This window comes from Aulostomus chinensis, chromosome 18 (genome assembly GCF_037954235.1).
Source record: "Aulostomus chinensis isolate RoL2024-O1b breed Wild chromosome 18, RoL_Achi_v1.0, whole genome shotgun sequence".
NCBI lineage: Eukaryota > Metazoa > Chordata > Actinopteri > Syngnathiformes > Aulostomidae > Aulostomus > Aulostomus chinensis.
In genome coordinates this window covers 12102238-12129462 of record NC_141337.1, presented here as the reverse complement: position 1 = coordinate 12129462, position 27225 = coordinate 12102238, and the positions used below count along the sequence as shown (strand labels likewise).

Below are 27225 nucleotides of genomic sequence, written 5' to 3'. Positions count from 1 at the left end.
TATTGCACTTGGAAAAAGTTCTGGTGGGTATGTGGTCTGCTGGTTGGAAATCTGACAGCTGCAGGAAGGAAGGACCTGCAACATCGCTCCTTCACACACTGAGGAGCTCCTCAGTGCTGTTTGGACGTCCTACATGGGGTGGGAGTTACTGTCCTCCCTCCTACCACCCCCACTGAGTCCAGGGGGCATCCCAGGACAGAGCAGGCCTTACTGACCAGTTAGTCAAGCCTCTCCCTGTCAGCAGTGGAGATGCTGCTCCCCCAGCAGACCACTCCACAGAAGATGGCTGATGCCACCACAGTGTCATAAAAGGTCTTCAGGGATGCCCCCTGCACCCCAAAAGACCTCAGCCTCCTGAGCAGATGGTCTGCTCTGTCCTTTCTTATAGAGTGGAGTTGTTTGTTGTCCAGACCAGACCAGTCCCAGTGAAAAGGAAAAAGGCAGTTATTACTGCTATATGAATATGACCGTATGGCTTTGAACACAGGTGGGAGGCTGGTGGGGGGTTTCAAGGTTGGATGGTGGGTTTCTCATTACTACCCATCATGTTTCAGAATTAGGAACATTGGGACCTCAAGGTAACGTAGCCTAATTTTCCTGTTGTGCATAACTGAAGTAAAGTTTATCCAAGTTATCAGTTTGATCAGTGAGTAAGAAATGGTGGAATTTCTGTTTCAAACATCAAATATGTAACCTTGATGACCAGTGGCCAATATTGCACCAATGTGGTAAAATCTGAGTCAAAACGAAGTAGACCAAAGTAGACAGCAGTGCTGGGGGTTTCAAACATTCCTCACGAAACTTCAGAATTTTACAATGGCCTTCTCAGATTTTACTGTCCAAGTTTGATCAACGGAACAAAGGTCAGAGATACAGTCGAGAAAAACCTTCGTCACGGAATTTCAAAGTAGCTGCCGCCAGCCTTGAAGAAATTACATTTTGCAAAATTTGTGGTCTCGTCTGGTCAGTATTGGAGTTCTTTGTTCTATCAAAATACGGATCTGGTTGTTACTTTTAAACACGTCAGTATTAATTGATGTGTTCTTGTTGTGGAGTTTGAAACGTGGCTTTTATGAAACCAACGGGACCTCCGTATGCACTTTTTGCAGATGGGTATCTTTTGGAACAGTGAAGACACACTTTTGAATTAATAACACGTTTTATTTTACAATTATTACACAGTATAGAATTTAAGTGTTTTGGGTCTGAGCTGCCATCATCCTCTCTTTTTGCTTCATTAGACATTTCCTTCCGCTGGCGTAGGCACCCAGATCCCCATCTAGGAATAAAAAAAAAGTAGTGAGAGAAGGCCATTGGAATTAAGTCAGCAGTGAGACATGACATCTTTCAGGAATTGATGAACAGTGCTTACAGCGAGACAGGAAATTCTTCGACACTTCTTCAAACAGCTGGATCACCTTGAAGCAGTTCTGCTCAAAGCTGGCCCCCTCTCTTGCCTGACAGGCGCTGACACGCTCCTGGATCACCTTCATGATCTCCCGGTCCACTTTACTGAAGAGAAGCGACAGTACAACACACATTGCTTCAGTCCAATCACTCCAGATGTGTTAATGGGGCTGATGGGAGACATTTTGCATTGTTCACCCCATCCTGTTGAGTCACCGTATCACTCCATTTTCCAGTTTTTTTGGACAACATTTCTATCCGTCACGTCTACATCGACCCAAGAAAGGTGGGAAACACCTATATTACAACTTCAGGTTCAACAATAGCCATAACCATCCAACCAGGCTGAGTAAAGCATCCACCTAAATAATTGAACTACTGGTAATTGTGATCAGAAGGAAAATACATGAAGCTTGCACCCAGTGATAGATGTCCCAGCAAGCGTCTCAGTATAATCTGCCATTTTCATCTTTCGTCGTCGTCCTCCGCTTTATCCAGTGGGTCCGGGTCGCGGGGGCAGCAGCCTCAGCAAGGAAGCCCAGACTGTGCTCTCCCCAGCCACTTCCACCAGCTCTTCCAGGGGAATCCTGAGGTGTTCCCAAGCCAGCCGAGTGATGTAATACCTCCAGCGTGTCCTGGGTCGGCCTCGGGGCCTCCTCCCGGTTGGCCATGCCTGGAACACCTCCTGAGGGAGGTGTCCAGGAGGCATCCTCACCAGATGCCAGAACCGCTTCAACTGACTCCTCTCAACATGGAGGAGCAGCGGCTCTACTCTGAGCTTCTCACCCTGTCTCAAAGGGAGAGCCCAGCCACCCTGCGGAGGAAACTCATTTCGGCCACTTGTATTTGCGATCTCGTTCTTCCGGTCATTACCCAGAGCTCATGACCATAAGTGAGGGTTGGAATGTAGATTGACCGATAAATAGAGAGCCTCACCTTCTTTATTGGGTCTCAGTTTATAAGATTTAGGAATTCTATCACGCTATATACTACATTGTATAATCAAAAACAGGACACTGCATGTACTAATGTAAGTACTTCATATTTATTATACAAACGCATAACCGAGAGGTCATGAACAAATCCATAAATGTTACAGTAACTGCAGATGTGTGAGGTCAGGTACTCACTAGTCTCTCCTCCACTGCATCTCCGCCTCATAGCAGCAGACATAATCCCGCTCGTCGCACTCCGTCAGATCGGGAATACGGCGGAACTTCTGGTGGTAGTAGACCAACTTGTTTTGGGGCTGGATTCCAACAACAGCCTCTGTAAAAGGTGGAGATTGAAGATTGAAACGTAGGTAAGGTGGTGTGGGTCGGAACATCTACGAGGAAGGTTAGCCAACAGCGACCTCGCGATAGCTAACATAACACCTTGTTCCACTGAGATGCAAATGCTAGCTAACGTACAAGAACTTGCTCTGACGTTACACGCATTGCTAGCTTAATTTCTCCAACAAAGCCCCGGAACAGACTTAGTTTTATATTACGCAGAGTAGTTTAAAACTAAGAACATGCCTAGAATATGTCCTAACGACACCTTGAGCTGCAGCCGGCTGATTTGTTATGCTAGCTGTCCCGCTAGCTCAGTTACCTCGAAACTTGGTGACGGGAAGGTCCACGGAGTAATAGAAGAGTTTCGATAAAATCAAGGCTGGGTCCGGCAACGCTGACTGTTTGTTCACAACTGGAGTCTGTCGAGGAGGCTCCGGATACGCGTCTTTATCGTGGTCCGAGGGCATTTTGTCCTGTTTCAGCAGGAGACGACACAAATCCTACAATTCGACCTTGATAGCGCTCCTTCCGTAGGTGCGCATGCGTAAGAGGACATAATTCAATGGCGAAATAAAGGTCAACAAAAAGAACCTTCACACATAATAGGATACCGTTACAGTTTTTATCCTAAAATTATGAATTGCATTAAAACATTATATGTGGCGGGGACATAATCCCATTTCCGATTTTATTTTAAAACGTAGAGGTCGAAGGGCAAAGGTTACAAGTAGAACTGTTGTACCCCAGAAGTGCAGCAGGTGGCGATGAAGAGCTAAAATTGTGGGATTGCATATTTTATATTCTACATTGAATAGCATCTAAGATTTCACAAATGTATTTAACTTTTCAGAAAAATGCTAATTTGTACACAACAAGACAAGATCTAAGTTTTCCTGTTAATGCAGAATTATTCTGGAGAGAAAAAAATGCTTCTCCTGCTCGCCTTCTTGAGTATCCTGAAGAAAAATGCTGTATTACTGGAAAATCCGATGTACAACATTGTGTGGCTTACTCTGTTTATGCTAACGTATGCAATCCTCTGTTGCATTCTTGACACAATTGCCTAATAATGATATTGTATGTTTCTGATATTTTTTTAATCTGTTTTTGTAACCAGTCCAGGTTTTTTTTGTTGCTAAACAATATTAATTGCAAGTTATTACCTACTGAGGACTGCTGTCCCCCTTATTTTGGTCAAGTGTTTAGGACACGATGAGATCAATTTGTGTTCAAATCCAGGTGGGGATGCATGTAACTGGCAGAGGTCTTTACCCAACATGGTTGCTAAAATCAGTGGGAGGGGATCAAGCTATTCACACACTCATGCACACACACACACACACACACACACACACACACACACACACACACACACACACACACACACTAGCACTTAAGCTGTCAAAATTGGTCATGTGACAATGAAAACGTTTCCTTTCCTCGTCACTCCTTTCTTGGCTATAAGGTTCCTGTCCACTGGGCCTTCCTCCACCAAAGACCACTGAGTGTTACCCCCCCCCCCCCCCCCGCCCCGTCTCTTCTTGTCTGGCAAAGATTTCCTTGTTTGAAAGCAAATACGGCTCCTCAACAGGGCCAAACTCTAAATTAGAGCCTCACACTCATCTTATGTATGACCCTTGCAACAGGTCTCTCTCTCTCCCTCTCTCTCTGTCCCTCGACTGGTCAGTGTGCAGACATGGTCAGTGCTCCTCGTGTTTTTTTTTCTCCCTGCTATAATGTGTCGTTTCATTAGTGTTTGTCTTTTATATATGAGTGTGTGTGTGTGTGTGTGATATTGTTTGAACTGTTTGGATTTGTGATTTTTAGACTGAATTCTGAAACATTATCTCGTAATAGCAGGCTTTGAGGGGACCACGTGCAATGCTGAAATGGCGTCTAGTTTTAACGTGACAGCCCATCCTCTGACTTCTCTCCACTAGATTTACGAATCACAACTTTTACGGACAGCAGAAGTGCATGACTCAAACAGCAAGGCAGATATTTTTCTTTAATATTATTACATTTCGGTTGAGTGTAGATGAAGATCCATGTATCTGTTGAATTGAAGCCAGTTTTATATCTCAGTGATAGTAAAGGCAAACAGAGGAAACACAACCACCGATCCTGTCATGGAGCCGTGTCCTTAAGAAGTTGTATACAGCTTCACACTATGCAGTCTGTAATTTATTCACCGACATGTTCATCCTCTTTTGGCTGCCCTAACTGTTCCTCACCATACACTGAGATATGCCCCACGAGGTATGGACCTGATTAAAAAAATTACACTGTAAATCACATGTTGTTCTGTTTCATTTTTGTATGGTAAACATGCACTTAAACATGGATCCCTTATTCATGGTTATTTTTTCATAATTTGAACAGGCAGCAGAGTGACACTTTGCTATCGCACGGGTGAAGTTAGTTTCTTATTTTACAGGACATTTTATGTTCTAATGGTTTCAAATAGTTTGAAAAACTGAGCTGTAATGTAATCAGATCATCTTTCAAAAACATGTCGCTTTGACTTATTAAATCATGTCAAAGCCGAAATAATACTGAATAAATTCAACCTTGCATTTTAGTACCAGTTTGCATTTTAATAACGGAATATATGTTAAAAATGCACCATTGTATTTCAGTTTTTTTAGCGCCGCAAAGAATGAGTCCCCTGCGCTCTATCGTCGTCCAGTCACGTGATGAAGCTCCCGTGCCTGTGTTAAAGTTAAGACACCGGAATCTTGTTGGGCATGAATTTTTCTGTGTGTTACGTCCTTTCAGTCTCACCGCAAATTCCACGCACCCCGCCATGGACACATGGGATTTCTGCCACACAGGCGTAGCAAGAAGCACAGAGGCAGAGTGCGCACGTGGCCTAAAGACGACCCCAGCAAACCTGTGCACCTCACTGCCTTCCTGGGTTACAAGGCTGGCATGACCCACGCCGTCAGAGAGGTGCACCGTTCCGCCCTCAGTATGTACAATAAGCAGCGTGGGTGCATGGAAAAGGGGTGGGATTACTGTTAAAGTAGATGGTGAAGGAGAGGGATGAGGAGGAGGACTTTAAGATCCTATAAACTCAGGGATTATGTTGATATATTTGACTTCATTTTGCAAAGACTTGAGTTTGCTCATATAGGGTATTTTTTGCATAATTTCGCAGTTATCAATGTATTTAACATGACATCAACATTTTAAAATGCTTCTTGTGGATTTATCCCACAGAGCAATCGAAGCGCGAGGAAGTGGAGGCCGTCACCATCATCGAGACTCCCCCGCTCATCGTGGCGGGAGTCATCGGATACATCCGCACCATCCGTGGTTTGCGCTCCTTTAAGACAATCTTTGCAGAGCATCTGAGTGACGACTGCAGGCGCAGATTTTACAGAAACTGGTGCGTGTGATTTCACATTGTCTCATTTGCATATTGTAGACACGAGTGCTGTTGTGTCAGCTGACCTTGTGTTTGTTTTTCTGTGTTTCAGGCACAAGAGCAAGAAGAAGGCCTTCACTAAGTACAGTAAGAAGTGGCAAGATGAGACAGGAAAGAAACAGCTGGACAAGGATTTTTCTCTGATGAAGAAATACTGTTCCGTCATCAGGGTTATTGTTCACACCCAGGTAGGTCCATCACTGCTGAAACAGAGCTCTTGACTCTACCTCTTCTAAAGGGCAAAGGTTTTTAATTCACCTGACCACATGCAATGGAAAGAAAACCTGCCTCGTCTCTGTCCCCTCCACTGGCCAGAGGAAAACAACTCTCTGGCTGAGGGGAACGTTAGGCCGCCGTTTCAAATAGCAGTTTAAAAATAATTTTCAGGTCAGAAGCCGGCTCCCTCGGACTATGCCAAAGGGAAAACCTTCACGTTGGCACTGAGGACCATGTCGATCTGCCAGGATCAGTCTTTCTCTGTGAGGGTTTCAGCTTCAGCAGTGAAATGCCAGAACTTTGCTGATGTTATCACTGAGAGTTCAAACTGGGTTATGTTATTTCAGGACCACTGACCCCGAGCAACAAAGCTCTTCTAGATTCTTATCTAGATTAGATCTCTGCTTCACAGGTTTTTTGTTTTTTTTTAATTCTCTGCGTTACAGATGAGACTTCTGCCCATAAAGCAGAAGAAAGCTCACATCATGGAGGTGCAGCTAAACGGGGGAAGCATCTCAGACAAGGTTGACTGGGTGAAGGAACGTCTGGAGCAGGCTGTGCCCGTCTCTGCCGTCTTCTACCAGGATGAGATGATTGATGTCATTGGGGTCACCCGGGGTCATGGCTTTAAAGGTTGAAAGCCAGTCCGAGAATAACAAATGTATTAGTAAATTTTTTTTTATCAGTCAGTGAGATTCTTTTCCCTTGCTGGGTTGAAAGGTGTGACAAGTCGTTGGCACACGAAGAAACTGCCCAGAAAGACTCACAAGGGTCTGCGGAAGGTGGCGTGTATTGGAGCCTGGCATCCCGCGCGGGTGGGCTTCACCATAGCGCGGGCTGGTCAGAAAGGCTATCATCACCGTACTGAGCTCAACAAGAAGGTCAGCTAGTTCGCCTTTGACTTCGTTCTGTCAGATTCTATTTTAGCGACCGTCGTAAAGAATTTGATGTCATAGTGGTTTCCAATGATGTCATGCTGTCTTCAGATCTACCGAATTGGTAGGGGTGTCCACGTTCAGGATGGAAAGGTGATACGGAACAACGCCTCCACTAATTACGACACCTCCCAGAAGACCGTTACCCCCATGGTACTGCCATCAAATGAGACAAAATATGCAGTAGAGAAAGGAACAGATCAATACACCAATCTACCAATAACCAGCGTGTGCTAACGATATCACTTTCTATTGACTATGTACAGTATATGCATTTATATGTATACTGAGTTAAAGATACAATGTGTAGAGATCCAAACAAACTAGTGCTTTATTCTTATTGCTCCAAACCAGAGGAGGGGACCAGAAAGAAAATTTCCACCCGTATTGAAATGCTAACTTCCTTAGCAAAGCTCGCATTTTGTCAGTTGATTGACATTACAACATGCAGCAATGTTCATGAGCTTTAGGCAGAGACCAAACCAGAAGTACTACCGAAATAGAAATACCTGAGAAGAGCTTCCCCGGTGGTGTGGCTACAAGTCACAGCTCTCTGGTGCTACAGTGACTGTCGCGTCTCAAGGTAGAAGTGCGGTATCATTAAAGACAAGGTAAGGGTAGTTTGAAATCAAACATCCGCAGGGTTGTCCAGACATTAGCAACGTAATTCAAATGTGATTTAAAATAAGAAGAAACATTATTCGGTTAATTCTTGTGCCATAACATGCTCAGTGCAGTGATATGATAAATCCCTACAACAATTACAATAATATCAATAAATAATTGGAATATAAGAAATCCAAATAGAATACAATAAGAACATTAAAATATACTTAATACAATTTGACCAAATATCAGTTATCTATCTCCTCCCCTATATATATATATATATATGTATATGTATGTATATATATGTATATATATGTGTGTATATATATATATACATATATATATAATATGAATGGCTGCAAGGCCTCTTATTTCACGATTACAACTTACAACAGTTTCAAGGCTTATAACTTATGTAGCAAATATTTATGAAGATGTTATGAACACTGTGATCATAACAAATGCAAGATGTGGTCATGAAATATGTATAAGCATATTAAAAATGGACGTATATTACCAAATGGTTGACAAAAAGTGATACCAGACATCCCCATCCATCCTTCATTCTGAATTTTCTCCTTGATCGTCCCTGTAGGGCGGCTTCCCACACTACGGTGAAGTGAATAATGATTTTGTCATGGTGAAAGGTTGTGTGGTCGGCGCCAAGAAACGCATCCTCACCCTCAGAAAGGTAGTGCACGAATTCAGATCTCACGAATCTGCAACACATAGAATATTCATCGATGTACCTCTCTGAATTTACATGTTCACCATTTACTCTCACGGTGAAAGGAAATGCACCCGTAAGCGTTTCTGTTTTCCTCCTTACAGTCTCTGCTTGTGCACACATCTCGCAAGGCCACGGAAGTTACTGAACTCAAGCTCATCGACACCACCTCCAAGTTTGGTCACGGCTGCTTCCAAACCGCCCAGGAGAAGAGGGCTTTCATGGTCAGTATTAGAGCTGAATTCCTGGAAATTTTCAACTTTTCTGTTTGACTTTCCACTTCACAAAAGAGATCTATGTTTTGCTTTCACCCGTGTTCACATAATCACACCTCAAGCATGATTTTGACCTCTGGCTTACCTGCAGGGGCCACGGAAGAGAGATAGCCTGAAGAAACCGCCAGAGCCTCTGCCAGAGGACGCTTAAGAAAAATGGCTTATACTCTCGTACAGAAATAAAGTTTGACACAGTTTTATTGCACGAATGAAGGTGAATTCAAAGTTTGAAAAAATTTTTTATTGTTCAAATGTAAATCACCGAGACAGTGAGCAGAAATGTGCACTCCGGTCTGGTTTACTTGAACGCATGTCACATGTTTTTCAGTCTGTTCAATCCCACACACCTAGCAAAGAATGATGGGGTAGCAAAATAGATGGATGGATACTTGAAACGTCAATTCATCAGCCATATGTCTGTATCAGCTGACTACAAATTGCAGTAGTCAGTCCTATTTGTCGATTTGAAAGAGAGTTAAATTGATTCATCAATTTGTATTCAAGAATTTGTGCTCACTAAGCAACAGTGTGATGGAGGGATGAAACACTTTAAGCTCTGTTGTTATATTTAGTGTTGATGTCTTCATTTCTGTGGCACAAATTGGGATATTGAAAATACTAAATAAATGAGTAAAAAATAAACAATAAAAAAATGGCATTAGTTATCGGCCAAATTGTTATTTTAAACAACGGCCCTGAATTTCCCATTTGGTGCATTGCTAGTTCAAACTGCAACTCTTTTCAAACAAAAGAATTAGTTCTTGTACGGTATATACATTCGGTTTTCAGTCATGCATCTTTTATCGCTTTATAAAAGTGGTCTTAAATGCCCTCTCACTGGTGCAGTTACATGATCATATGAGTAGGGGGCACTGTAGCTCAACAAGTCTGAAGGTGACTGTTGTGCTAGAACATTCATAAAGCCGCATCAACCTCCCAGATTCATGACCATAGCGGTTTGCCGTCACCCCTGAGTAGGGCATCACTCTGATAAATACTCCTGGGACTCCATGGAGGACTGGTGGGATGTGGATTGGACTGAGGAATGATTGGATGCAGGTGGATTGTCCAGACCAGATGTCATCAGGGGCAGGTATATGTCATCCATATTGGGCATGACTAAGACTTTCTGTTGAAAGGACAACAAAGCAACGTGTAAGAAGTGTTTAAAGATAAAAACTCCTGGGAGAAACGATTGATGCACTGACCTGGAACTCACACTGCAGCTTCTTCTCGATCCACTCAGTGACGTGGGTGAAGGTGACCTCACGCTCTCCAAGCATAGGACGCACATGCAGGTCTAACCTGGGAGGCACCTGGAAACTGTACCTGAGAGAAGAAGGGAAAGAACTTCATAAAGCAGTGCACTTTGAACTTAGCTGGCATGACAGCGAACAAAGAGGCTCTGTACCATATCCTGTCAGTAGGGGGAGGTGGGATGTTGATAGCAAGAGTTCCAGACAGTTCCAGAACCTCAACACTGAGCATCAGAGGCATGTTGGAAACCTCAGCTATTTTCTTCTTGATGTACTCGTTCTCTGTTGCCTTCTGAAAGTATTTGGACTTGGCGATCTTGTCCACAAATCTAAGTAGCTTCCTGCTTGTGCTGCCACCGGTGTGCCTAGAACACATTTGAGTAGTTAAACCAGTAAACTATGATCTCACTTCACAGTATTCATCATTGTCATTCATTGCCTCAGTCTCAGCTACCTACTGGCACAAGGCAATCACTGTCAGTGTTAATTGTATTAACATACATGTCGGCAGCTGCCCCTGCACTCTTATCTCCCACAGACCCCTGAGGCTCGGAGGGAGGAGCCTCCTCTTCATCTGACGAGCCTGCGCTGGATGACTCTTCGTCACTATCAGCCAGTATACACAACAGGGGTTTGGAGCTGTAACACACAAGTGGAACCTCTTAAAACACGTTTCAGTCCCAGCGCTGTCTTTCTCTAAACACTCTATGAGGAACACAAGGTCGTACCCTGCTTGTTGGGTCTCTGCCATGTTGTTTGTTTCATCCTCTCCTTCTTTACCCAGTTTACACAAGTTCATCTTTGTCTCCAGGGTCATCTGGAGGCAGCCTGTGTAGGTTAACTCCAGCTCCAGCCACAGGCCTGGGAGATGGAGAGAGAGAGATCCATGTAACTGCCGTTAAAGAAGGGACATTAGAGCTGCAGATAGCTTAGTTGGAGGCTAAGAGGATTGCTAACGACGCAGGGAGGACACAATAGAAAGCTTTTAGAAGCAGGAACCACAAACTGTGTAATTAGACAAATGAGATCAGGACCTGAGCTGTCTGCAGAGAGGGTCAGGTAAACCCTCTCACAGAGAAGAAGAGTCACGAGATAAATGTACCTCTGCGGTCCAGCGTAGGTTTGGAGGTGCTGAGGACCTGGGGAAGGCAGGAGCCCATGTCCAGATCGGCAAGAGTCAACTCATTCATGAAGTACGGCAGCTATGATGAGACAAGCAACATGCTGCTTTCATTAAAAAAACGTAACCCTCTCCTTCACATTGTTCAAGTTAAAAAAATGTTTTCACTTTCATGTATTTCTATATGAAAATGATTAACTTCCAACTTGCACATTAAACTAACGATATTTTTGACACCACAAACAAGTTTTATGATTCTTAAACTATTTTAAATGTTATAAATAATTTAACTGTTGATTTATCCACCATATTTAGAGTATTCATTTTTTGTGGCATATTCACAATTTTTTTTTTGAACATTTAAAAAATGACAACATATCATTTTAATGTCGATAATGATATGATTTTAAATATGTAAATGCCCATCCAGGGAACGATGTGGACAATAAGCTTTGGCTATTTAACACTTGTTCTGTACTCGTCCCCTCACACGAATAAAAGAAAAAACTAAACTAAAACTGACTCTTCAGGTTTTAAACTTGAGGAGAAACCTACAGAGGCTCTATAAGCCAGAGGAGAGGTGAGTAAGCCAGAGTGTGGAGTAAAAAGGAACGATGTGTCGAATGAAGAGAGCAGGAAATAAATAATCGAATGCTGCAACATCGTTACTGCCTCCTCCTGCCTTTAGAACACATGCACGCACGCACGCATGCACAACATTCACCTTGATCTTGCTGAGTTTTTTCTGGATCTTGTGTGCCACCTGATCGCTCCAGTACTTATCACGCAGAAAGTCCCAGAAGATCCGTCCCACCAGGGCATTGACCCAGGAGGAGGGCTGGCCCTCTGCTGAGCTGCCAGGCTCCTCTGAGCTTGCACAGGACTCCGCACCAGTTTGACCTCCGGGGCCGTGGTTGTCACTATGAATCTAAAGACAAAACACTTCTAAAATAAGTCATATGTTAATGTGTTGTTTTTTTCAGGAGGTGAAATGAAAAACAACCACGATGTGAGCTGTTATTTTTGCCAGTTCTAGTTTATCCTCAGGACACATCCATGCTGATTTTGCATCTTAACATTGAAACAGATGGTCTATAGGTGGGGTGCTGTTCCCAAAATACACCAAGCCAGGATTATCGGCCTCACTACTTATACTACAGTTCTGATACATATAATTTCACCCAGGTGATATCAGATATTACTGCACATTAACATTTGGTCCTGTCAGCAGGGATGAGCTTGGCTGCTGGTCTCAACAGAGCAGAACAATGGAACAGAAGCTGATATTGATCGGCTGTGATCAGTGGGTTTTATGTTGAGCATTAACATAACATCCACAGGGTAAGTAGAGCGTCAGACTAAGAGTTCCACTACACAGCTTTGGACGTGAAATCTGACCTTTTTGTGAGCGGTGGGGCTTCCCTTGTCGCTGGGGCCGGGGCTCCGTGTGGGGTCGCAACTCTCGGAGCCCATCAGCTGGGTCATGTAGGTGCTGTAGTCCAGCAGCGTTCTGGTCTTCACAGCTGCAGGTAGGTCGCACAGATCCTCTGTAGCATCTCCATCACACAGTGTGTCTGTGTGATAGAAATGTAAAAAAACAAAAACAAAAAAAAGGTGAGCGAGCAGGAGGAACCGTCAAATATAACTCTGCCGGTGAAAACTTGAAAATGCTGAAATAAACAAAAAAATGCTGTCAATATTGTGTGTTGATATATAAATATGTATCATAATTCAATATTTACTTTTACTGTACAAATAATTTGAAATGCATGCCATTTCTGACAAATGCGGTCTTAAACACATAATTTCGTCATCTTTCAAAAAAAGAGAATTCATCAAAAAATATCTGTCCTTCTGGAGCAGAATTTTACATTTGGGCAGATGGAGATGTGAAATTTGATTTCAAAATCCTGAAAACTCAAAGTACGTCGACAACTTTATTTTTCTTGCGGTTGAATGGAAGAGGCTGTTCACTCTGAATTGAGGGGGCGGGGGGGGGGGGGGCAAAAAACAAAATATTCACGACCATCATCAGGAGCGTTTCTACACCCGATGAAGATAATAATGATACTACAAAACAAAATCTATCAACATTATGTGTTAAATGTTCTAAGTTTCCAGACTAAGATGGCCTGTATAGCTCTACCTGTGTTCTCCTCGGTGCTCAAGCTGTTTGCAGCTGCTGTCCTGGAGGCAGACAGGAAGTGCTGGAACCATTCCTCCTTCTCTCTTCCTGTGCGACCGAATAGGTAGAGAGTGACAGGAAGTTGTTGGTCTTGGATTTGTTTTCTTTCTGCCCGGTCTTCCTCTTCCTCCTGCTGCCCTTCGATCAGACTCTCCTCCCCCGTCTCCCCCTCTGCCAGAGTGATGCAGATGGGGTATTTCTTGTTCCACAATCTCTTAAGAGCCAAACCAGAAGGTTCAAGCGACACCTGGGATAAAAGTCATCAGACGGTGCAAAAAAGGAAAAATCAGTTATTTTTCTTTCTACGTTAGAAGCTGGGAGGCAGAAAATGTGATGCCAGTTCAAATTTGCCAAAGATTCTCTGAAACAACTGGTTCAGGCAACGGACACTCTCACCTTACAGTTAGCTATTTGGTAGGTGCATGACCGCAAAAACATGGCCTCGTGGGGCGTTTCATCAGACGCACGCTGGTGAGCCAGGCACAGCCGGCTGCCCTCCAGGGTGACATAGACTGACTGTGTGATGCACGGGTGGAAGGTTTCAGGGTCGTAGCTGCTGGTCAGAGCCATCCAGCCCTGGAAAGAAAAATAACAAAGGATAAAAACAATAAGTAACGCAATTCAATCAACAAGTCACCTTCTTAGCATCAATTTCAGATTTTCAGTTTACTTTATGCACGTGTATGAAGTCTAACGATATAAAATCTTAACTTAACAATGAAACTTCAGTAAAACAGCTCATCACAAGGGGAAAGGTGACACATGGTACCTGTGGAAACACACACTCCCTGCTGTCTTATCAGAACGCTTTTTACAACGCCTGTGACGTTCTGTTGTTTGTGTTCTAATCTCACCGTGCAGAATACACACATCCCAGTCCCCCAGGGTCCAATCTGACCGTCAAAATGTAATTAAAACTGCAAAAGCTTGACCCACCATGGTTTGGTACAACACATTAACCCTGTTTTTCTTTGAAGAGCTCTTCATCTACAAAGGACTGAAGCAACACTGGCGATATCAACACATACTTCTTTAGGCTTTTTATGGGATTGTTGTTTACCTCAAGGATTTCCGGATCTGAGAAATTCTCATCCAGTGGATCCTGGTTTCTGCGCTTGCTGAAATGTGACTTGCATCTTGCAGTTGAGCGTCGCGGAGCAAACACGAACACTACCACCAAACCCAACAAAAATCCACACGCGACCCCCACAGACAGACCTGTCAAATACGAGGGCAGGGGCAGCACAAAGAACCCATATGCGAGAAGACCCACGATGAAGAGCCAGTGAAGGGGCAACGGTGAGCCTCCAGATTGGCCCAGAGTTCTGTGATGCGATGTATTCTGGAACTCCAGCACCTGAATCGTATCTCCAAAGGTGTGGATCTCTAATCGGCTGTCTTGGCTGTGCATGTGGTGCTCTGAGGGAGCAATATTTTTAACTAAAGATCCCTTTTGGATTTTTCTAAAAGTGTCAGATACGCCTCGATGCTCCCCATCGGTTCTTCTGCGGCACTTAAGCTCTATATCTTCCTTGCTTCCACCGCTTCCGTGGGAGGCTGGCGAGTCTCCTCCACCAGAGGACCTGCACTGTTTGGGACTGCCGGAGTTTTCGTCCCCCATGATCTTACTCAGCATGCTCAGAGGATCATGCATAGCTTCAGAAAACTTCCTCCGTGTGTCCTCCAGCTCTGCGATCAGTGAGCTGCCCCGCGGTTCAGTGGGAGACAAGCTGCCAGCGGAAGCAGGTGAAGACCTGCCATCCTTCTCTATCAGTTCTCCTGCTTCAGGCCGGGCCTCTGGGATCTTTGGCTGGGCAATGTGCTTCCAGGGATGTAAGTGAAGCTTGGAGTCCGACTTGGAGAGGTTGACCTCTGGCTCCACCCGGCGCGAGATCTCTGTGCTCAGAGACTTAACCAGGCTGAGCAGAGGTTTGCCTTTAAGAGAGCTGCTCTCCTTAGGCTCTAGGTCTGTAGAGGAGGACTTGACCAGGTTAGTGGTGATAAGTAGGTCATTGGATGCTGCTGCCAGGTCAGCTAAAGAGCCAGGAGAGGAGGGGGAGTGCGGTAGGAACGTGGTCTGAGAGCGCTGACCTTTATTCAGGTCAAATTCAATCCCCAGGCTGAGGTCTGGTCGGGTCTCTTGGTGTTGTAGTTTATCTTTGGAAAAAACCACCCTGGGCCCCTCATCATGGTGGTCCATGCTGAAGATGAGCTTACTTTCCTCCATGCTGGCTGTTGACCAGGAGCTAGTACGAGAACGTGTCCAACCAGGTGGGGCAGTAGTCCCTCAAAACATGGAGCATGGTTCTAGCACTACGTAGACTGGAAACACCCCTCTCAGGCAGCTTGAAGAGCCTCATACTGAAACCTGAGAATGCAGAGAAGAAGAAAGAAATACACAACATTAAACAGCCCCCGCTGCCTCTATACGCTGCTACGACCCTTCTCTACCTCCTACATTGCACCTTTTATGCAAAGAACGTTTTTGGTTTTTTGCATGCAGTTTTCTTCTTCTTCCTCCGCATGGAAAACACAAACATCTGTAAAAACTCATCGAGTTTCGATTGGCAGGCAAACTAGGAGGGATTTACAGAAGCATCTGCTTTTCCCAAGGGTTCTGCCATTCTAGAACCTCCAATCAAGACACAATCACATCGTCTGGTTCTATGTGAGAATCACAGAAAAGCCGCATGGCCCTAACGGCTAGATTTTGTTGCTGACTGAGATTGGGTCAACTGTAATCCGCGATATTAAAGAGGCTTTTACAACAGGAAATGAATACACATGATACATGAACCACTGATTCACACTGTCTGCTACGCAGGGACATTTATACTTGCTGTCAGCCAAGAGTTCATGCTTACAGAAACTGTGTTACATGTGAAAAATGCAAAATATCAGATAATCCGGCATAATCCATCACCAGAGCGTTAAAATAGATCTACTTTTTTCTGTTTTTTTAGAAATATTGACATTCATTCTAGACCAATGACCTCGATTGAACCAAAATCTAAGGAGAAAATTCTTCTTATGAACCTCCCCTCTCCTCCTCCCTTCCCCCTCCACTTCACCTCTTTGCTGGTCATAAGCAAAAATATTAATCTAAGCACAAACCTGCTGCTGTTTGTTAAATCTAATTAACTAAAAGTGCTGCTCCATCGGTCTTTAGGAGGCTCTGGACTGCCCTGCATTCTAATCGATTTCTACTTTGGAGTTCATTTGGAGCAGTTGATGCTGACAGGGAGAAGAAAAACTTCAGTGGAATATAGAGTCAGCAGGGATTTGGCGGTGTTCCAGACAGGAAGCTGGATTAATTTCTGCAGAGGCAAGAAACACAAGAAGCCCATCGAAGGTGTCTGATGCTGGAATTTGAACCTCTTTTGTCTTGCTTTTTTTTGGGGGGGGGGGTGTTTTTTTTCCTCCTTAAAATGGAACGTGAAGCAAATCGCTCCTTTAGATGGGAAAAAGTGAAGCAACTTGTAGTGAAGCACTGGTACACATTGTATGGATACTGTTGCCATGGTAATATGGGTTGCTGACAATGACTGAGCAGGTATAAATGGACATTATTGAGAGCAGGTGTGAACAGGGGGATTCATCCCAAAACTATGACTTTGCCAGCCTCTTACGTTTTGTTTGCATTGGTAGAATCCAAGTATTTAGAATTGCCTGATGTTCTGCATGCAGATGATACTGGCCAATCACAGATACATCAGTGTGTGTGTGTGTGTGTGTGTGTGTGTGTGTGTGTGTGTGTGTGTGTGTGTCTCGTCCAACAAGAAATCCTTTTACTATATAACATAAGTCATAGCATACATAAAGATTCTGAAAACAAAGATACTTGCCGCCATTTACAATCATTCTATTAGATTATTGCTACAAGTGTTTAAGTCTTTGGGATCACAATCAAAACCTGGAATATTTATCTGAAATGTTATATTGATTTTGACCAATCTTACTCCCTGACATCAGTATGGGCCACAGTAATCAAGTATTGGTACTTTAAACTGAGAGGAGCCAATCCTGATCATTCCAGTCCCCTGCAGCCAAGAAGACACCAGTGTGTTGGGGGGGGGGGGGGGGGGGGGGCATGAGAAGATTTGTTAATAAACGTCTCATTTGAACTTAAATCGAGATTTGTTTTTTTTCTGCCTATAAGAATGCAGTTTTCTATCCTGCTGCGGATTGAGGCTTCATTAAAAAGCTTCCATCAACAACACTCGGGCCCGCTAAACTCACCTGAATCTAATCTGCTCCAGCTGTCGTCCACCGTCAGACAGCCATCGGTGAGTGCAGAGCTGTGCGCGCAGGCTGCAGTCATCTTCGCGGTCTTCATCACCGCCGTCGTCAGCGTGGATGCTGCAGAGCTGCGCCTGCTGGTGTGACGCGCACCATCTTCCCACCGCAGCCAGCAAATACTCAACTCAACTTCTTCTTTTTTTTTTAAATTGCTTCCGGGAACCGCTGCACAGCTTCTCCCATTCAAGCAGCAGACGGTCGAGACACGCGCGTCAGCAGCGTTGCCCCCGTTTGTCGCCGCTCCAAGCCCTTCCGCTTCGGGCGGCGTCGACCCAAAACACAATAATGTGATTATTGGGCTCCTGGCTGCAGACTGGACCAAACTCTAATCCAGATTAGACTTCTGAGGCCAACGGTTGACTGACGGACTCTCTCTCTCTCTCTCTCTCTCTCTCTCTCTCTCTCTCTCTCTCTCTCTCTCTCTCTCTCTCTCTCTCTCTCCCCCTCTCCTCTGACACGGCAGCAGTCCTGGACGCACACTTATGTAACCTGGAAAATTCAGAGTAGAGTGAAACATCTTCTTATTAACCAGCCCTGAGATCGTCTCATCGCCGACTAATTCATAACAGTGCTGCTGTACCTATCACAAACGCTGTTGGGACAATTTTCTCTCTCTCTCTCTCTCTCTCTCTCTCTCTCTCTCTCTCTCTTTTAATCATGAAGTTTGCAGTGGGACTGAAATCTGAGAGCCTGTACAACTACAATCAGGGCAGAATGAACTCTGGAACACAGCAAATCAGTTGGTGCAGGCCGCTGTTCTCGGATATTCTATGTCATCTATTCTCATCCAGAGGGTGAAGCTGCAGTGTTGCTTCCATTAGAGAGACAAACACGACCTGTTTTTGCAGCCGGACGGTTGTGGAAGGCTATAAAACAAATAGGCAGTTTAGAATTCTTTAAAACATTCTTAGTTTGTCTCAACAGAATCCACACTGGTCTCAAATCAGTTTCTGGCCTCCGTTGAGTCCTCAGACTGACGCTCTCTCGCTCTTTCTGCAGTAATCATAGTTTCGAGATAAAAAGAACAAACACGGGGCTGGGAATCCGTCAAATTCAGGATTAATTGAATGGATCATGAATAAGCATTAATTCAATAATCACATGATGACTCTGACAGTGATAAATGGAAAAGACCAAACACATTTTGGTCAAAGTTTGACTACATGAAGTGATAAATTAACGTCCATAACAATAAAAAATAGCAGCCAAATTACGGCCCTGCACTTAACTGTGTTAATGCATAGTTTTTCTGTAGTTAAATAGTTTCAATTTATCAGTTTTTTTGCTCCTATCACTCATCATAACTCAAAATTACAAATGGGAGTCGTAATGTAAAGTAAAAAGTTATTATTCTGAAAGCAGTCATTATTTCCCACACGAACGTCATAAATTTTCAATTTAAGAAGTCAAACATTATGAAATTACGGATGTTAATTGCGAGATAAGGTCAAAATTGAGACAAAAGTCATAACAGTGAGATAAGTCATATTTGGGAGTCATTGTTTAGACTTTTTTTATTTCACAATAACTACTTGATAAATAGTTGGATATATAAAAAAAAACAAAAAACACAAATCCACCAGGATAAATACATTCAATGGGAGACAAAGTTATTCTTGAACGTGATGTCACTTTAGATAAAACTGGATTCAGGATACAGACGCAGGCTTGACCACATCATCACGACATGCTGGAGGTGTTCAGCGACATGGAACGTGTTGCATTTCTCAGCATTTGTGCCAAACCGTGCAGGCTGACTGGAGGATTTTTTTTTTTTAATAAAACAAACAAATGTGGTGCACAAGCACAGCGCCTGCAGCTGCAAAATGATTTAGTTTCCAGTACAACACAGAGGGAACAGACATTTCACGCTGTTTTTCTCATGAATTATTGAACAGGCAAATAGATGGCGTTCTCTCAAATGGGACATTTGATGGGGATAAGGCCTGATGAACTGTGTACCAGATCATCATTCCATCATTAGTCCTTGGACGAGGGATCAATGATGCACTAGAAGTGTTTTAAGCAGGGCCGCCCCTCCTTAAACGCGCAAAAATTTGCTGTGCCTAGGGCCTCATCTTCCATGGGGGGCCACATTTGGCGTGACGGGACGCATGTGCGCTACCGTGAGGTGCGCGTAGAGCATCGAATCAGCTCGAGGGAGGAGAGAAGAGACTTGTGCTCTGACCGCGCATGCATCACTGCAGTGATTGACAGCACTCGACATCAGACCAATCAGAGGGGTGCTTCAGTAGGCACTTCTACAGCTGCAGGTCGCAGGTGAAGAGTGGTAGCCTGTGGATATGTCCAAAAGACATGAGTCAGGAGCGAGCAAGAGGACCAAAAAAGAGGAAGCTCATGCTTCACTTGAAGGTGGGGATGTTGTTGAAATAAAAGTTTGTGGCACAAACACCTCAGCTGCTACTCATTAGATAGGAGGCCCTGTCTCCAGTCTCTGCCGAGAGGTGAGAATTTGTTTTTCCAGTGGCCCTGATTAACATTTATTGAGTGTCCTGTTAACGCCCGACACAGTCACCTCTGATGAAAAAGAGTGGTAAAATTACCAGGCGGGATCATATATTGATAAGACTATAAACTTCAGCCAGGTTTATAGCCTATCAATATTAGTTATCGCCCATTCTATGGAGGTAAATGTCGCCATCTGTTGGTAAGTTTAATTCATAACAGGCAGCTTTTGAGGAGACGGAGGAACACTGAGTGTAACTGATGCTTTTGTTGACAGAGGGAACTGCATTTAAAGTTCAAAATATCAGTTTGATTCTGAAATAGTATTTTCTTAGTACTGTGGTCTGTACATAATAATAATAATAATAATCTAAATAACAGATAGTAATAGTAGCAGTTTTTAACATTATAATAGTTATTTATTTCAGGTTGAATTTATTATTTAATTGGACTACAGGCAAAATACTGTATCTACAGTAGGCCTACATTTGTTATTCCTAATACAGTTCAGGTAAATGGCATGTTGTCATTTTGTGCCTATGATATATTTGGGATGGGGAGAAGTGTTTGTGTGTGTGTGTGTGTGTGTGTGTGTGAGGGGGGCCTCCAAATAAAATTTTGTTTAGGGCCCCAATTTGGTCAGGTGCAGCCCTGGTTTTAACCATACACACAAAAAAATCCCATCTTTTTATTTCTGTACCTTATGTAGACAAATTTTCTGCTGCGTGTGTATTTTTATGTTCAGCCAATAAATTCTTTTGGTAAAAATATTCTGGTAAAAAAATATGACATGAGTATGGCTTTTCTCCTGAAAATGTTTTCATGTGGTTTGGAGAGGGCAACAGTTTCCCTCATGAGGCGCAGCGGTAAGGTCTCTCTCCTGTGTGCGACCTTCAATGAACTCTGACTGAAAACTTTCCCCTAAACGTCACAAGGGTAGGGTCTCATTCCATAATGGGTCCTGACTAGCACCATTAGATGCTTTTCTTTGCGGATAAGAGTCTTCCTGCAGTCTTGACATTTAATGTCTTTATTTCCGGTGTGTATTTTTGAATTCACCTGTAAACAACCGGGACGCACAAACTTTTTGGCACACGCATGACCAACGAGGCATCGATTGTGAGCACTTTGCAAACTTCCGAGAAGCTCCTTTGCACTTTCACATGTCCTCTGGTGTGTTTTTATGTGCTTTATTAAAGAGCAGATGTACTGAAAGCTCTTTCCACACATGGGCACAAACAGCCTGACTTTTAGCCTACGTCTTTGCCACTTGTTGTGCGATACCTTCACTGACCCTTGTTTGGCCCCATCTTCTCAGCTCTGCCGCCAGGCCTCATTGCTGTACTCACTCAGTGCGGAGGAGACATCTGAGGACAGGCTGCTGCTCACCTCTCACATCCTCAGGAGGAGTAAGGAGAACCTGACCGCCTTCTTCCTCCAGTTCCTCTTCGACCTCAACCAGCTTCCACATCATCTACTTTGACTTTACTCAAAGGACCTAAAAGTGAAGAGCTGGAAAAGATTGTTTTGAGATGACAATCACACATCTAGCAATGATACTTCAGTTCATTTTTTTGTCGATAAGAATGTATAAATATGCAAGTATGTTGATATGTATGATTGTGGGTGTGTGTACATGTATCTACATTTTTAAAAGTAGAATATATTTATAGTTGATATAAAAAAACAATAGTAATATATATAAAGTCAATATAACTGTTTGGTTCCGTCTCCATTTTGGGTCGGAACAGATTAGCCTCGTGTACAGCTTGTACGACGTTTCTCTCCACCTGCCCGAGGACATCCAAACGAACGACCTCAGCCCCAAACATCCTGCTGCTCTCGGTGTTTAGACGTGAGGACCTATGGCGAAGACTCTGGAGGACCGGAAGGAGCCGAGCTTTAAGGGAGCGATGAAACCGGAAGGAGCTACTCGTTACTTTACCCATTTGCTAAATGTGAAGAAAATGAATTAAATATTTAAAATGTATCAATTTTAAAAGTATCATCAAGGTTTTACAGTCTGCAAGCCAAAAACTCAAAGTGCTCAAACTTGAATAACCATAAATTACCTGTCTATATCTCGCATTCATTTTCAATTGCCTCAATTTTTATCTTGTCATTTTTGTTAGTCCACCTTCTTATCAGACAGTTGTTCCACTCTGATTCACCCACCGAACGCAAACGCCATTTACTTAGGGGGAGACTCCAAACTGCTTATAAATATTTCCTTGAATAGATATTTTCTATAGTATTTTTCAATTTTCGGCAGTATGTTTTTTTTCTGAGACTGTTTTCTAGCGAGACTTTTGTAACTCATCTTGCACTCGACTTTTATGCTGCAACCCGGAAGTTTCTACCGGAAGTGCCTCCGTTACCGGCGGAATTCCTCGAGTACTTTAGATAATTCCCTGAGTTTTACGCCAAGAAGTGAATCTGTCGGAGCAAACACACGGGCGGAGATGTCGTTTTGTTCTTTCTTCGGTGGGGAGGTTTTTAAAGACCACTTCAAACCAGGTATCGTCAACATACAATAGCTTAATTTAGCTCCTTTTTTATTCGACATTTATGTACCATCGTTAGTTGCGAGCATGGAGAGGGGAAACCAAGCTAGCGAGTCACTGTGAGCCAACGACATTACAGCATAAATAGTTTTGCCGATACATCCTCTGCTGTTCCTGTGTGCTGTAGCTTCAAATACAAACTCTCACGAAGGTTTTATGTTATGGTCTTTGCCTAAAACTGAAAATAACCTTGTCACTTGGTGCTTTCGTAACCCAAGTGCAGGTTGCACAACTGTTATGAAACGTTAAAGAGGCGAAACCTTTAAAACAATAAGTTAAATGATGAATATATATAGTGTTCTATAGTAACTTGAAGGAAACTCGGTAGAACAACAAAACCTGGCCGCATCATTTATGCTAGATGAATAGATGCCAGCGTGTTTATTTAAAGTGGTTATTTAATTTAAAATACTTATTCCTGCGAAGTACGGGAAGTTTATTACTACAGCGTAAGTGGAGGAAACTCACTTTAAAACGCCATTATCATTCTTCCCCAGGGATTTATGCGTGTGCCAAGTGTGGTCACCAGCTGTTCTCCAGCCACTCCAAGTACGAGCATTCATCCCCCTGGCCAGCCTTCACAGAGACCATCCACAAAGACAGCGTGGCCAAGCATGAGGAGAGACATGGCGCATACAAGGTACTATCAGTGGGGAAAAGAGGAAACCATAAGAGGGTTTCTTTGAAATTCTGTGGGCTAACCAGCCCACCCACTACCATTCATTGTGTGTGTGTGTGTGTGTGTGTGTTGTAGGTGCGCTGTGGGAAGTGCGGGAATGGACTGGGCCATGAGTTTGTGAATGACGGGCCAGCCAAAGGCTTGTCACGCTTCTGAATATTCAGCAGCTCACTGAAGTTCATCCCTAAAGGTAAGACAGGAGATAAACTGCGTTGGAAGAAATAAAAAGATGTCATTAATGAGAGCGACAAAGTGGACGGACAGAAAACTCCATGTTCATCTCCTCCTCGTCTGTCTCCTCCCTCCACAGATAAGGTTGATGGACAGTAAAGTGAGCTGCGGGGCGGACACGCTGCTCGTCTGAAGTCTCTTCATGCTGCTGACAGGATGGACAGTGGATGATGGACTCTGGGGAAAAAACCCAGTCTGGGAGCACCAGGGCTCGGATGGTCGGTGGCCATGCTGGACTGCAGGAACAGGGAGAGACTTCTGACCGTGCGAAGGCATTCACTACCTCACCAACTGCATGTACACCAAGGTTTAATAGACACAGAGACGAGAGTTTAAACAATTGTTTTAGCTGTTTCTTTTTCTGGGTTTTAAAATGTTTTACCTCCTGAAACTGTAAGTAAATTATAAATCCACTTTGCAAAAACTGCAATAAAGCTTAGATTAATATTTTCTTAATATGAGTGCAGATATATTTTTAAATAAATTAATCAGCAAAGGCCTGTTCCTGCAGTGTTTACTGTGCTGGATGGAAAATGATATTTTCACTGTTTATTTTTTTTTATAAATGGATCACAATAACTCAAATGCAAAAATTGAAATAAATGAATTTAAATTAAATGTTTTGATAATTGTCTTCTATTATGAATTTACCACCATCCCCACAATGAATGCGCTTCTGGGCAACATAATAGAAATAATTGGTTCGATTATTATATTAGCTTTTTTTTATTTTGAAAGGTTATTTTGACCCACCAAATGCTGCCTGGTAACATGTACTCAGTAAAGTGCTGCCCTCATGTGGAGGAAATGAGAATGAGACGTTACACAACAAGGACAGAGCTGCTGACACTTGAGCTGGACGTCCAGGTTTGTTCCAGCTTTAAATCTTTGTGAACATACTGAAAGTTCCAACAAAACTGTATGATTTTAAGACGCAAAGTCATGGATGAAATATCATATTGTACCTTTTCTGGTGGGGAAGAATACAAAAACCACTTTCAGACTGGTGAGTGAAAAGAAGCAGCGTGTGGAGTCAAATGCAGCCCCTGCTGCTTCGGTTGAATGTCAGTTAGTTTTCACATGCATGCACCGAGTGTGTTCACCTTCACGCTGAGTGTAAACCCTCTGGAGCCTGCACGCACGATTTAAGAACAGCACAAACTCATATTGGACCACGTTGTGGTCAAAAATACAACCTGAGTGTGAAACTATAATCACGCAAGGTATCTTACATCAGGGTGAAATAGATAGGTAATTAATTTTTTTTTTAAATTAAAAGAGGAGCAGAGCCTCCAATGTAAAGACATATGAAAAGAAGACCTGTCTTTTGGGTGACCCTGCCTTTCTCCTCTCAGGTATATATGTGTGTTCTGAATGTGGTCATGAGCTGTTTTCCAGCTCAGCAAAGTTCGAACATTCGTCTCCTTGGCCGGCGTTTTCAGAGACAATTCACGAGAACAGTGTCTCCAAACACCCTGAAGCATGGGGACCCATAAAGGTAGAAGTTTACAGCTGGATTTTTTAAAAATAAAAATTTACCTCATGTTATTTATAACCCGTGCCTTCTTCTGGATTAAAATATCGCAGGTTTGTTGTGGAAAGTGCGGTAACGGATTAGGCCATGAGTTCTTGTATGACGGACCAAGAGAAGGGCTGTCACGCTTCTGAATATTCAGCAGCTCACTGATGTTCGTCCCTAAAGGTCGGTCTCTCTGCATCACACACCTGCGCCTCTAGATTACGCCCTTATCAACACTGAACTCCTCTTCCTCCACAGACAACGTTGTTGATGGACAGGGAGGTGAGCTCTGAGTGAGTGGGGGGAGACAACGCCTGCTGTTGAGGATGAGGACACTGAATGATGCGTTCTGTGACAAAATCTGATGGAGCTCTGGGACGCTGATGGAAAGTGTCTCCACTCGGCAGGGAACACACACACAAATATAATACCTGTCAAATTCAAACTCAGTAATTTGTACTGTTGAAGAAGGACAAGCGTGGTGTTGTTAGTTCTGCATATTTCAAAGGCCTCAGTGAAAATTAAACTACGCCTGTACGAAATTATATTGACCACACTGTAAAGGACTGCGGTCTTCAATGTTGTAATTGCATTATTCTGTCAGTAGATGGCGCGATTTACCCTGGAAAACCTTAATCTGTATCAATCACTCACTCTATAAGTTTTAATGGGGACGTCATTTTTGTGCCCATGATTACAATGTAAATTGCTGCAATATATGAGTTTATCTGTTCTTCACGGGAAATCAGAACAATTTAAGAGCAGATTTTTGCTGTAAGGAATTATTAACAATTCTTACAAATGTAGAAATATTCACTCGCCAACAGAATTAACTGTTACATTGTAAATTGTTCCTGCATCAATTCAGTAGTTCACACTTATGTGGTGCGTCTAACTATAATAGCGAGGGGTGTCTGCGCGTCCGTCCGTGTGCGACTTGATTAAATCGAACCGTTAATCCAAGGTGATAGTCACGACAGGTGAGATGACGGACTCAAAATCAATGACACCCCCCCCGCTTTAAACAACAGGGACAGCACTCATTCACTCCCTTTGTCTCGCTTAATGAAGTTGCTAAGAGCCACTGAGCATCATGGACTTAATCACAACTCACAAGTCTCCACTGCCTGGCGGTTTTGCCGTCTCACCCTCATGGATGCACATTTACTGAGTGGAGAGGGAATATAACTCCGCCAGTGTGTGTTCCAGATTTTGTCTTTTCAAAGTTCTCTCAGTAAACCCGTGTCTAAGAGCAGGCCTATGGTGGAATTCTAAACAAAGTGAGGATGTGGGGGTACGTTCAATAGCTGATGAGCAGGTGTGGAAACAAAGAATCAAGGAGGGAGCACTCAGAGAGTTCAGGTTTCAACCAAAAAATACACTCATGAACATAATTTGTCTGAGTGTATTTTGAAAGCTCTTATGAATATGTTATTTACCTTTTGTGTTATTTATGTATCCTCCACCCTTCCACCAAGTTTAATGAAGATCAGCCTGATAGTTTTAGCATAATCCTGACGAATAATAGAATAGACGAAAAAACAAGAGACAGCAATGACAGTATTTAGTGCTAACAGCAATTGTTGTAGGTATTCATGAAGCGCTGTGAAAGAAACGTTTCTGCCTTAAGCAACGACAAAGGAAACCAAGTGGGAAGATTTTTTAAATTTTATTTTACAAGCGAGCAAAATAGCCCTGCAGCTAGTAATAGTTTAGGTAAACAAGGTGTGATGTGTTAATTTTCCACTTTAGTTAAAGGCTGGACAGCTAAAAAAAAAAAAAAAAAAAACCAAACATAAATAAAAGGACTAAAACTTACTATAAGGTTGAATTCAGATCAAACCAGGGTCTTTGGCAGAAACTCAAGTTTTCACATCTGAAGGTAATGATGCGTTTTGGCTGTGGGGATGGTGGCATGGTGAAGAAAAGCTGAACCAGGGACAGCTTTTGGAGAAACGCACCGCGAGAGGCCTTCTTCTGTTTTCTGGAGATAGATCGCTGGCTGCAAAACAAGGACAACAATCACCTTC

General features: G+C 43.3%; 4 protein-coding genes, 1 long non-coding RNA gene and 1 pseudogene across 7 annotated transcripts; 3 read left to right on the top strand and 3 right to left on the bottom strand.

Annotated features, from left to right (window-relative positions):
• Positions 1–1121: 1121 nt before the first annotated feature.
• On the bottom strand, positions 1122–3238 carry ndufb10 (NADH:ubiquinone oxidoreductase subunit B10). The gene is made up of 4 exons (XM_086184136.1): positions 3004–3238; positions 2538–2676; positions 1373–1512; positions 1122–1279 (listed from the first exon to the last, which is right to left on the bottom strand). Exons 1-4 carry the CDS (start codon positions 3149–3151, stop codon positions 1191–1193), a joined length of 516 nt encoding a protein of 171 aa, XP_086040262.1. The 5' UTR covers positions 3152–3238; the 3' UTR covers positions 1122–1190.
• A 1128-nt stretch (positions 3239–4366) lies between these two features.
• LOC147245185 (large ribosomal subunit protein uL3-like) lies at positions 4367–11678 on the top strand. Its single transcript, XM_086184135.1, has 10 exons — positions 4367–4383; positions 5463–5655; positions 5907–6075; positions 6167–6302; positions 6777–6963; positions 7051–7211; positions 7317–7418; positions 8470–8565; positions 8706–8825; positions 8968–11678. The coding sequence occupies exons 1-10, from the start codon at positions 4381–4383 to the stop codon at positions 9025–9027; spliced, it is 1227 nt and encodes a 408-aa protein (XP_086040261.1). The 5' UTR covers positions 4367–4380; the 3' UTR covers positions 9028–11678.
• Positions 9143–18134, bottom strand: LOC147245184 (testis-expressed protein 2-like). The gene is made up of 12 exons (XM_086184134.1): positions 17677–18134; positions 14498–15805; positions 13834–14013; positions 13399–13684; positions 12651–12826; positions 11977–12180; positions 11235–11334; positions 10861–10993; positions 10634–10771; positions 10288–10497; positions 10085–10205; positions 9143–10005 (listed from the first exon to the last, which is right to left on the bottom strand). The coding sequence occupies exons 2-12, from the start codon at positions 15662–15664 to the stop codon at positions 9859–9861; spliced, it is 2862 nt and encodes a 953-aa protein (XP_086040260.1). The 5' UTR covers positions 15665–15805; positions 17677–18134; the 3' UTR covers positions 9143–9858.
• Positions 18135–19287: 1153 nt separating this feature from the next.
• On the bottom strand, positions 19288–22553 carry LOC147245183 (uncharacterized). Of its 2 annotated transcripts, none has more exons than XR_015109980.1 (4): positions 22275–22553; positions 21920–22154; positions 21592–21714; positions 19288–20031 (listed from the first exon to the last, which is right to left on the bottom strand). It is a non-coding gene; the product is annotated as an uncharacterized LOC147245183 (long non-coding RNA). The 2 variants fall into 2 exon arrangements; XR_015109979.1 differs by having other exon boundaries at positions 21993–22154.
• Positions 22548–24294, top strand: LOC147245182 (methionine-R-sulfoxide reductase B1-A-like). The gene is made up of 4 exons (XM_086184543.1): positions 22548–22719; positions 23264–23406; positions 23521–23635; positions 23756–24294. Exons 1-4 carry the CDS (start codon positions 22665–22667, stop codon positions 23773–23775), a joined length of 333 nt encoding a protein of 110 aa, XP_086040669.1. The 5' UTR covers positions 22548–22664; the 3' UTR covers positions 23776–24294.
• Positions 24295–24527: 233 nt separating this feature from the next.
• LOC147245181 (methionine-R-sulfoxide reductase B1-A-like) lies at positions 24528–25887 on the top strand (annotated as a pseudogene). Its single transcript, XR_015110007.1, has 4 exons — positions 24528–24682; positions 25032–25174; positions 25264–25378; positions 25454–25887. The product of XR_015110007.1 is annotated as a methionine-R-sulfoxide reductase B1-A-like (transcript).
• The last annotated feature ends 1338 nt before the right edge of the window (positions 25888–27225 follow it).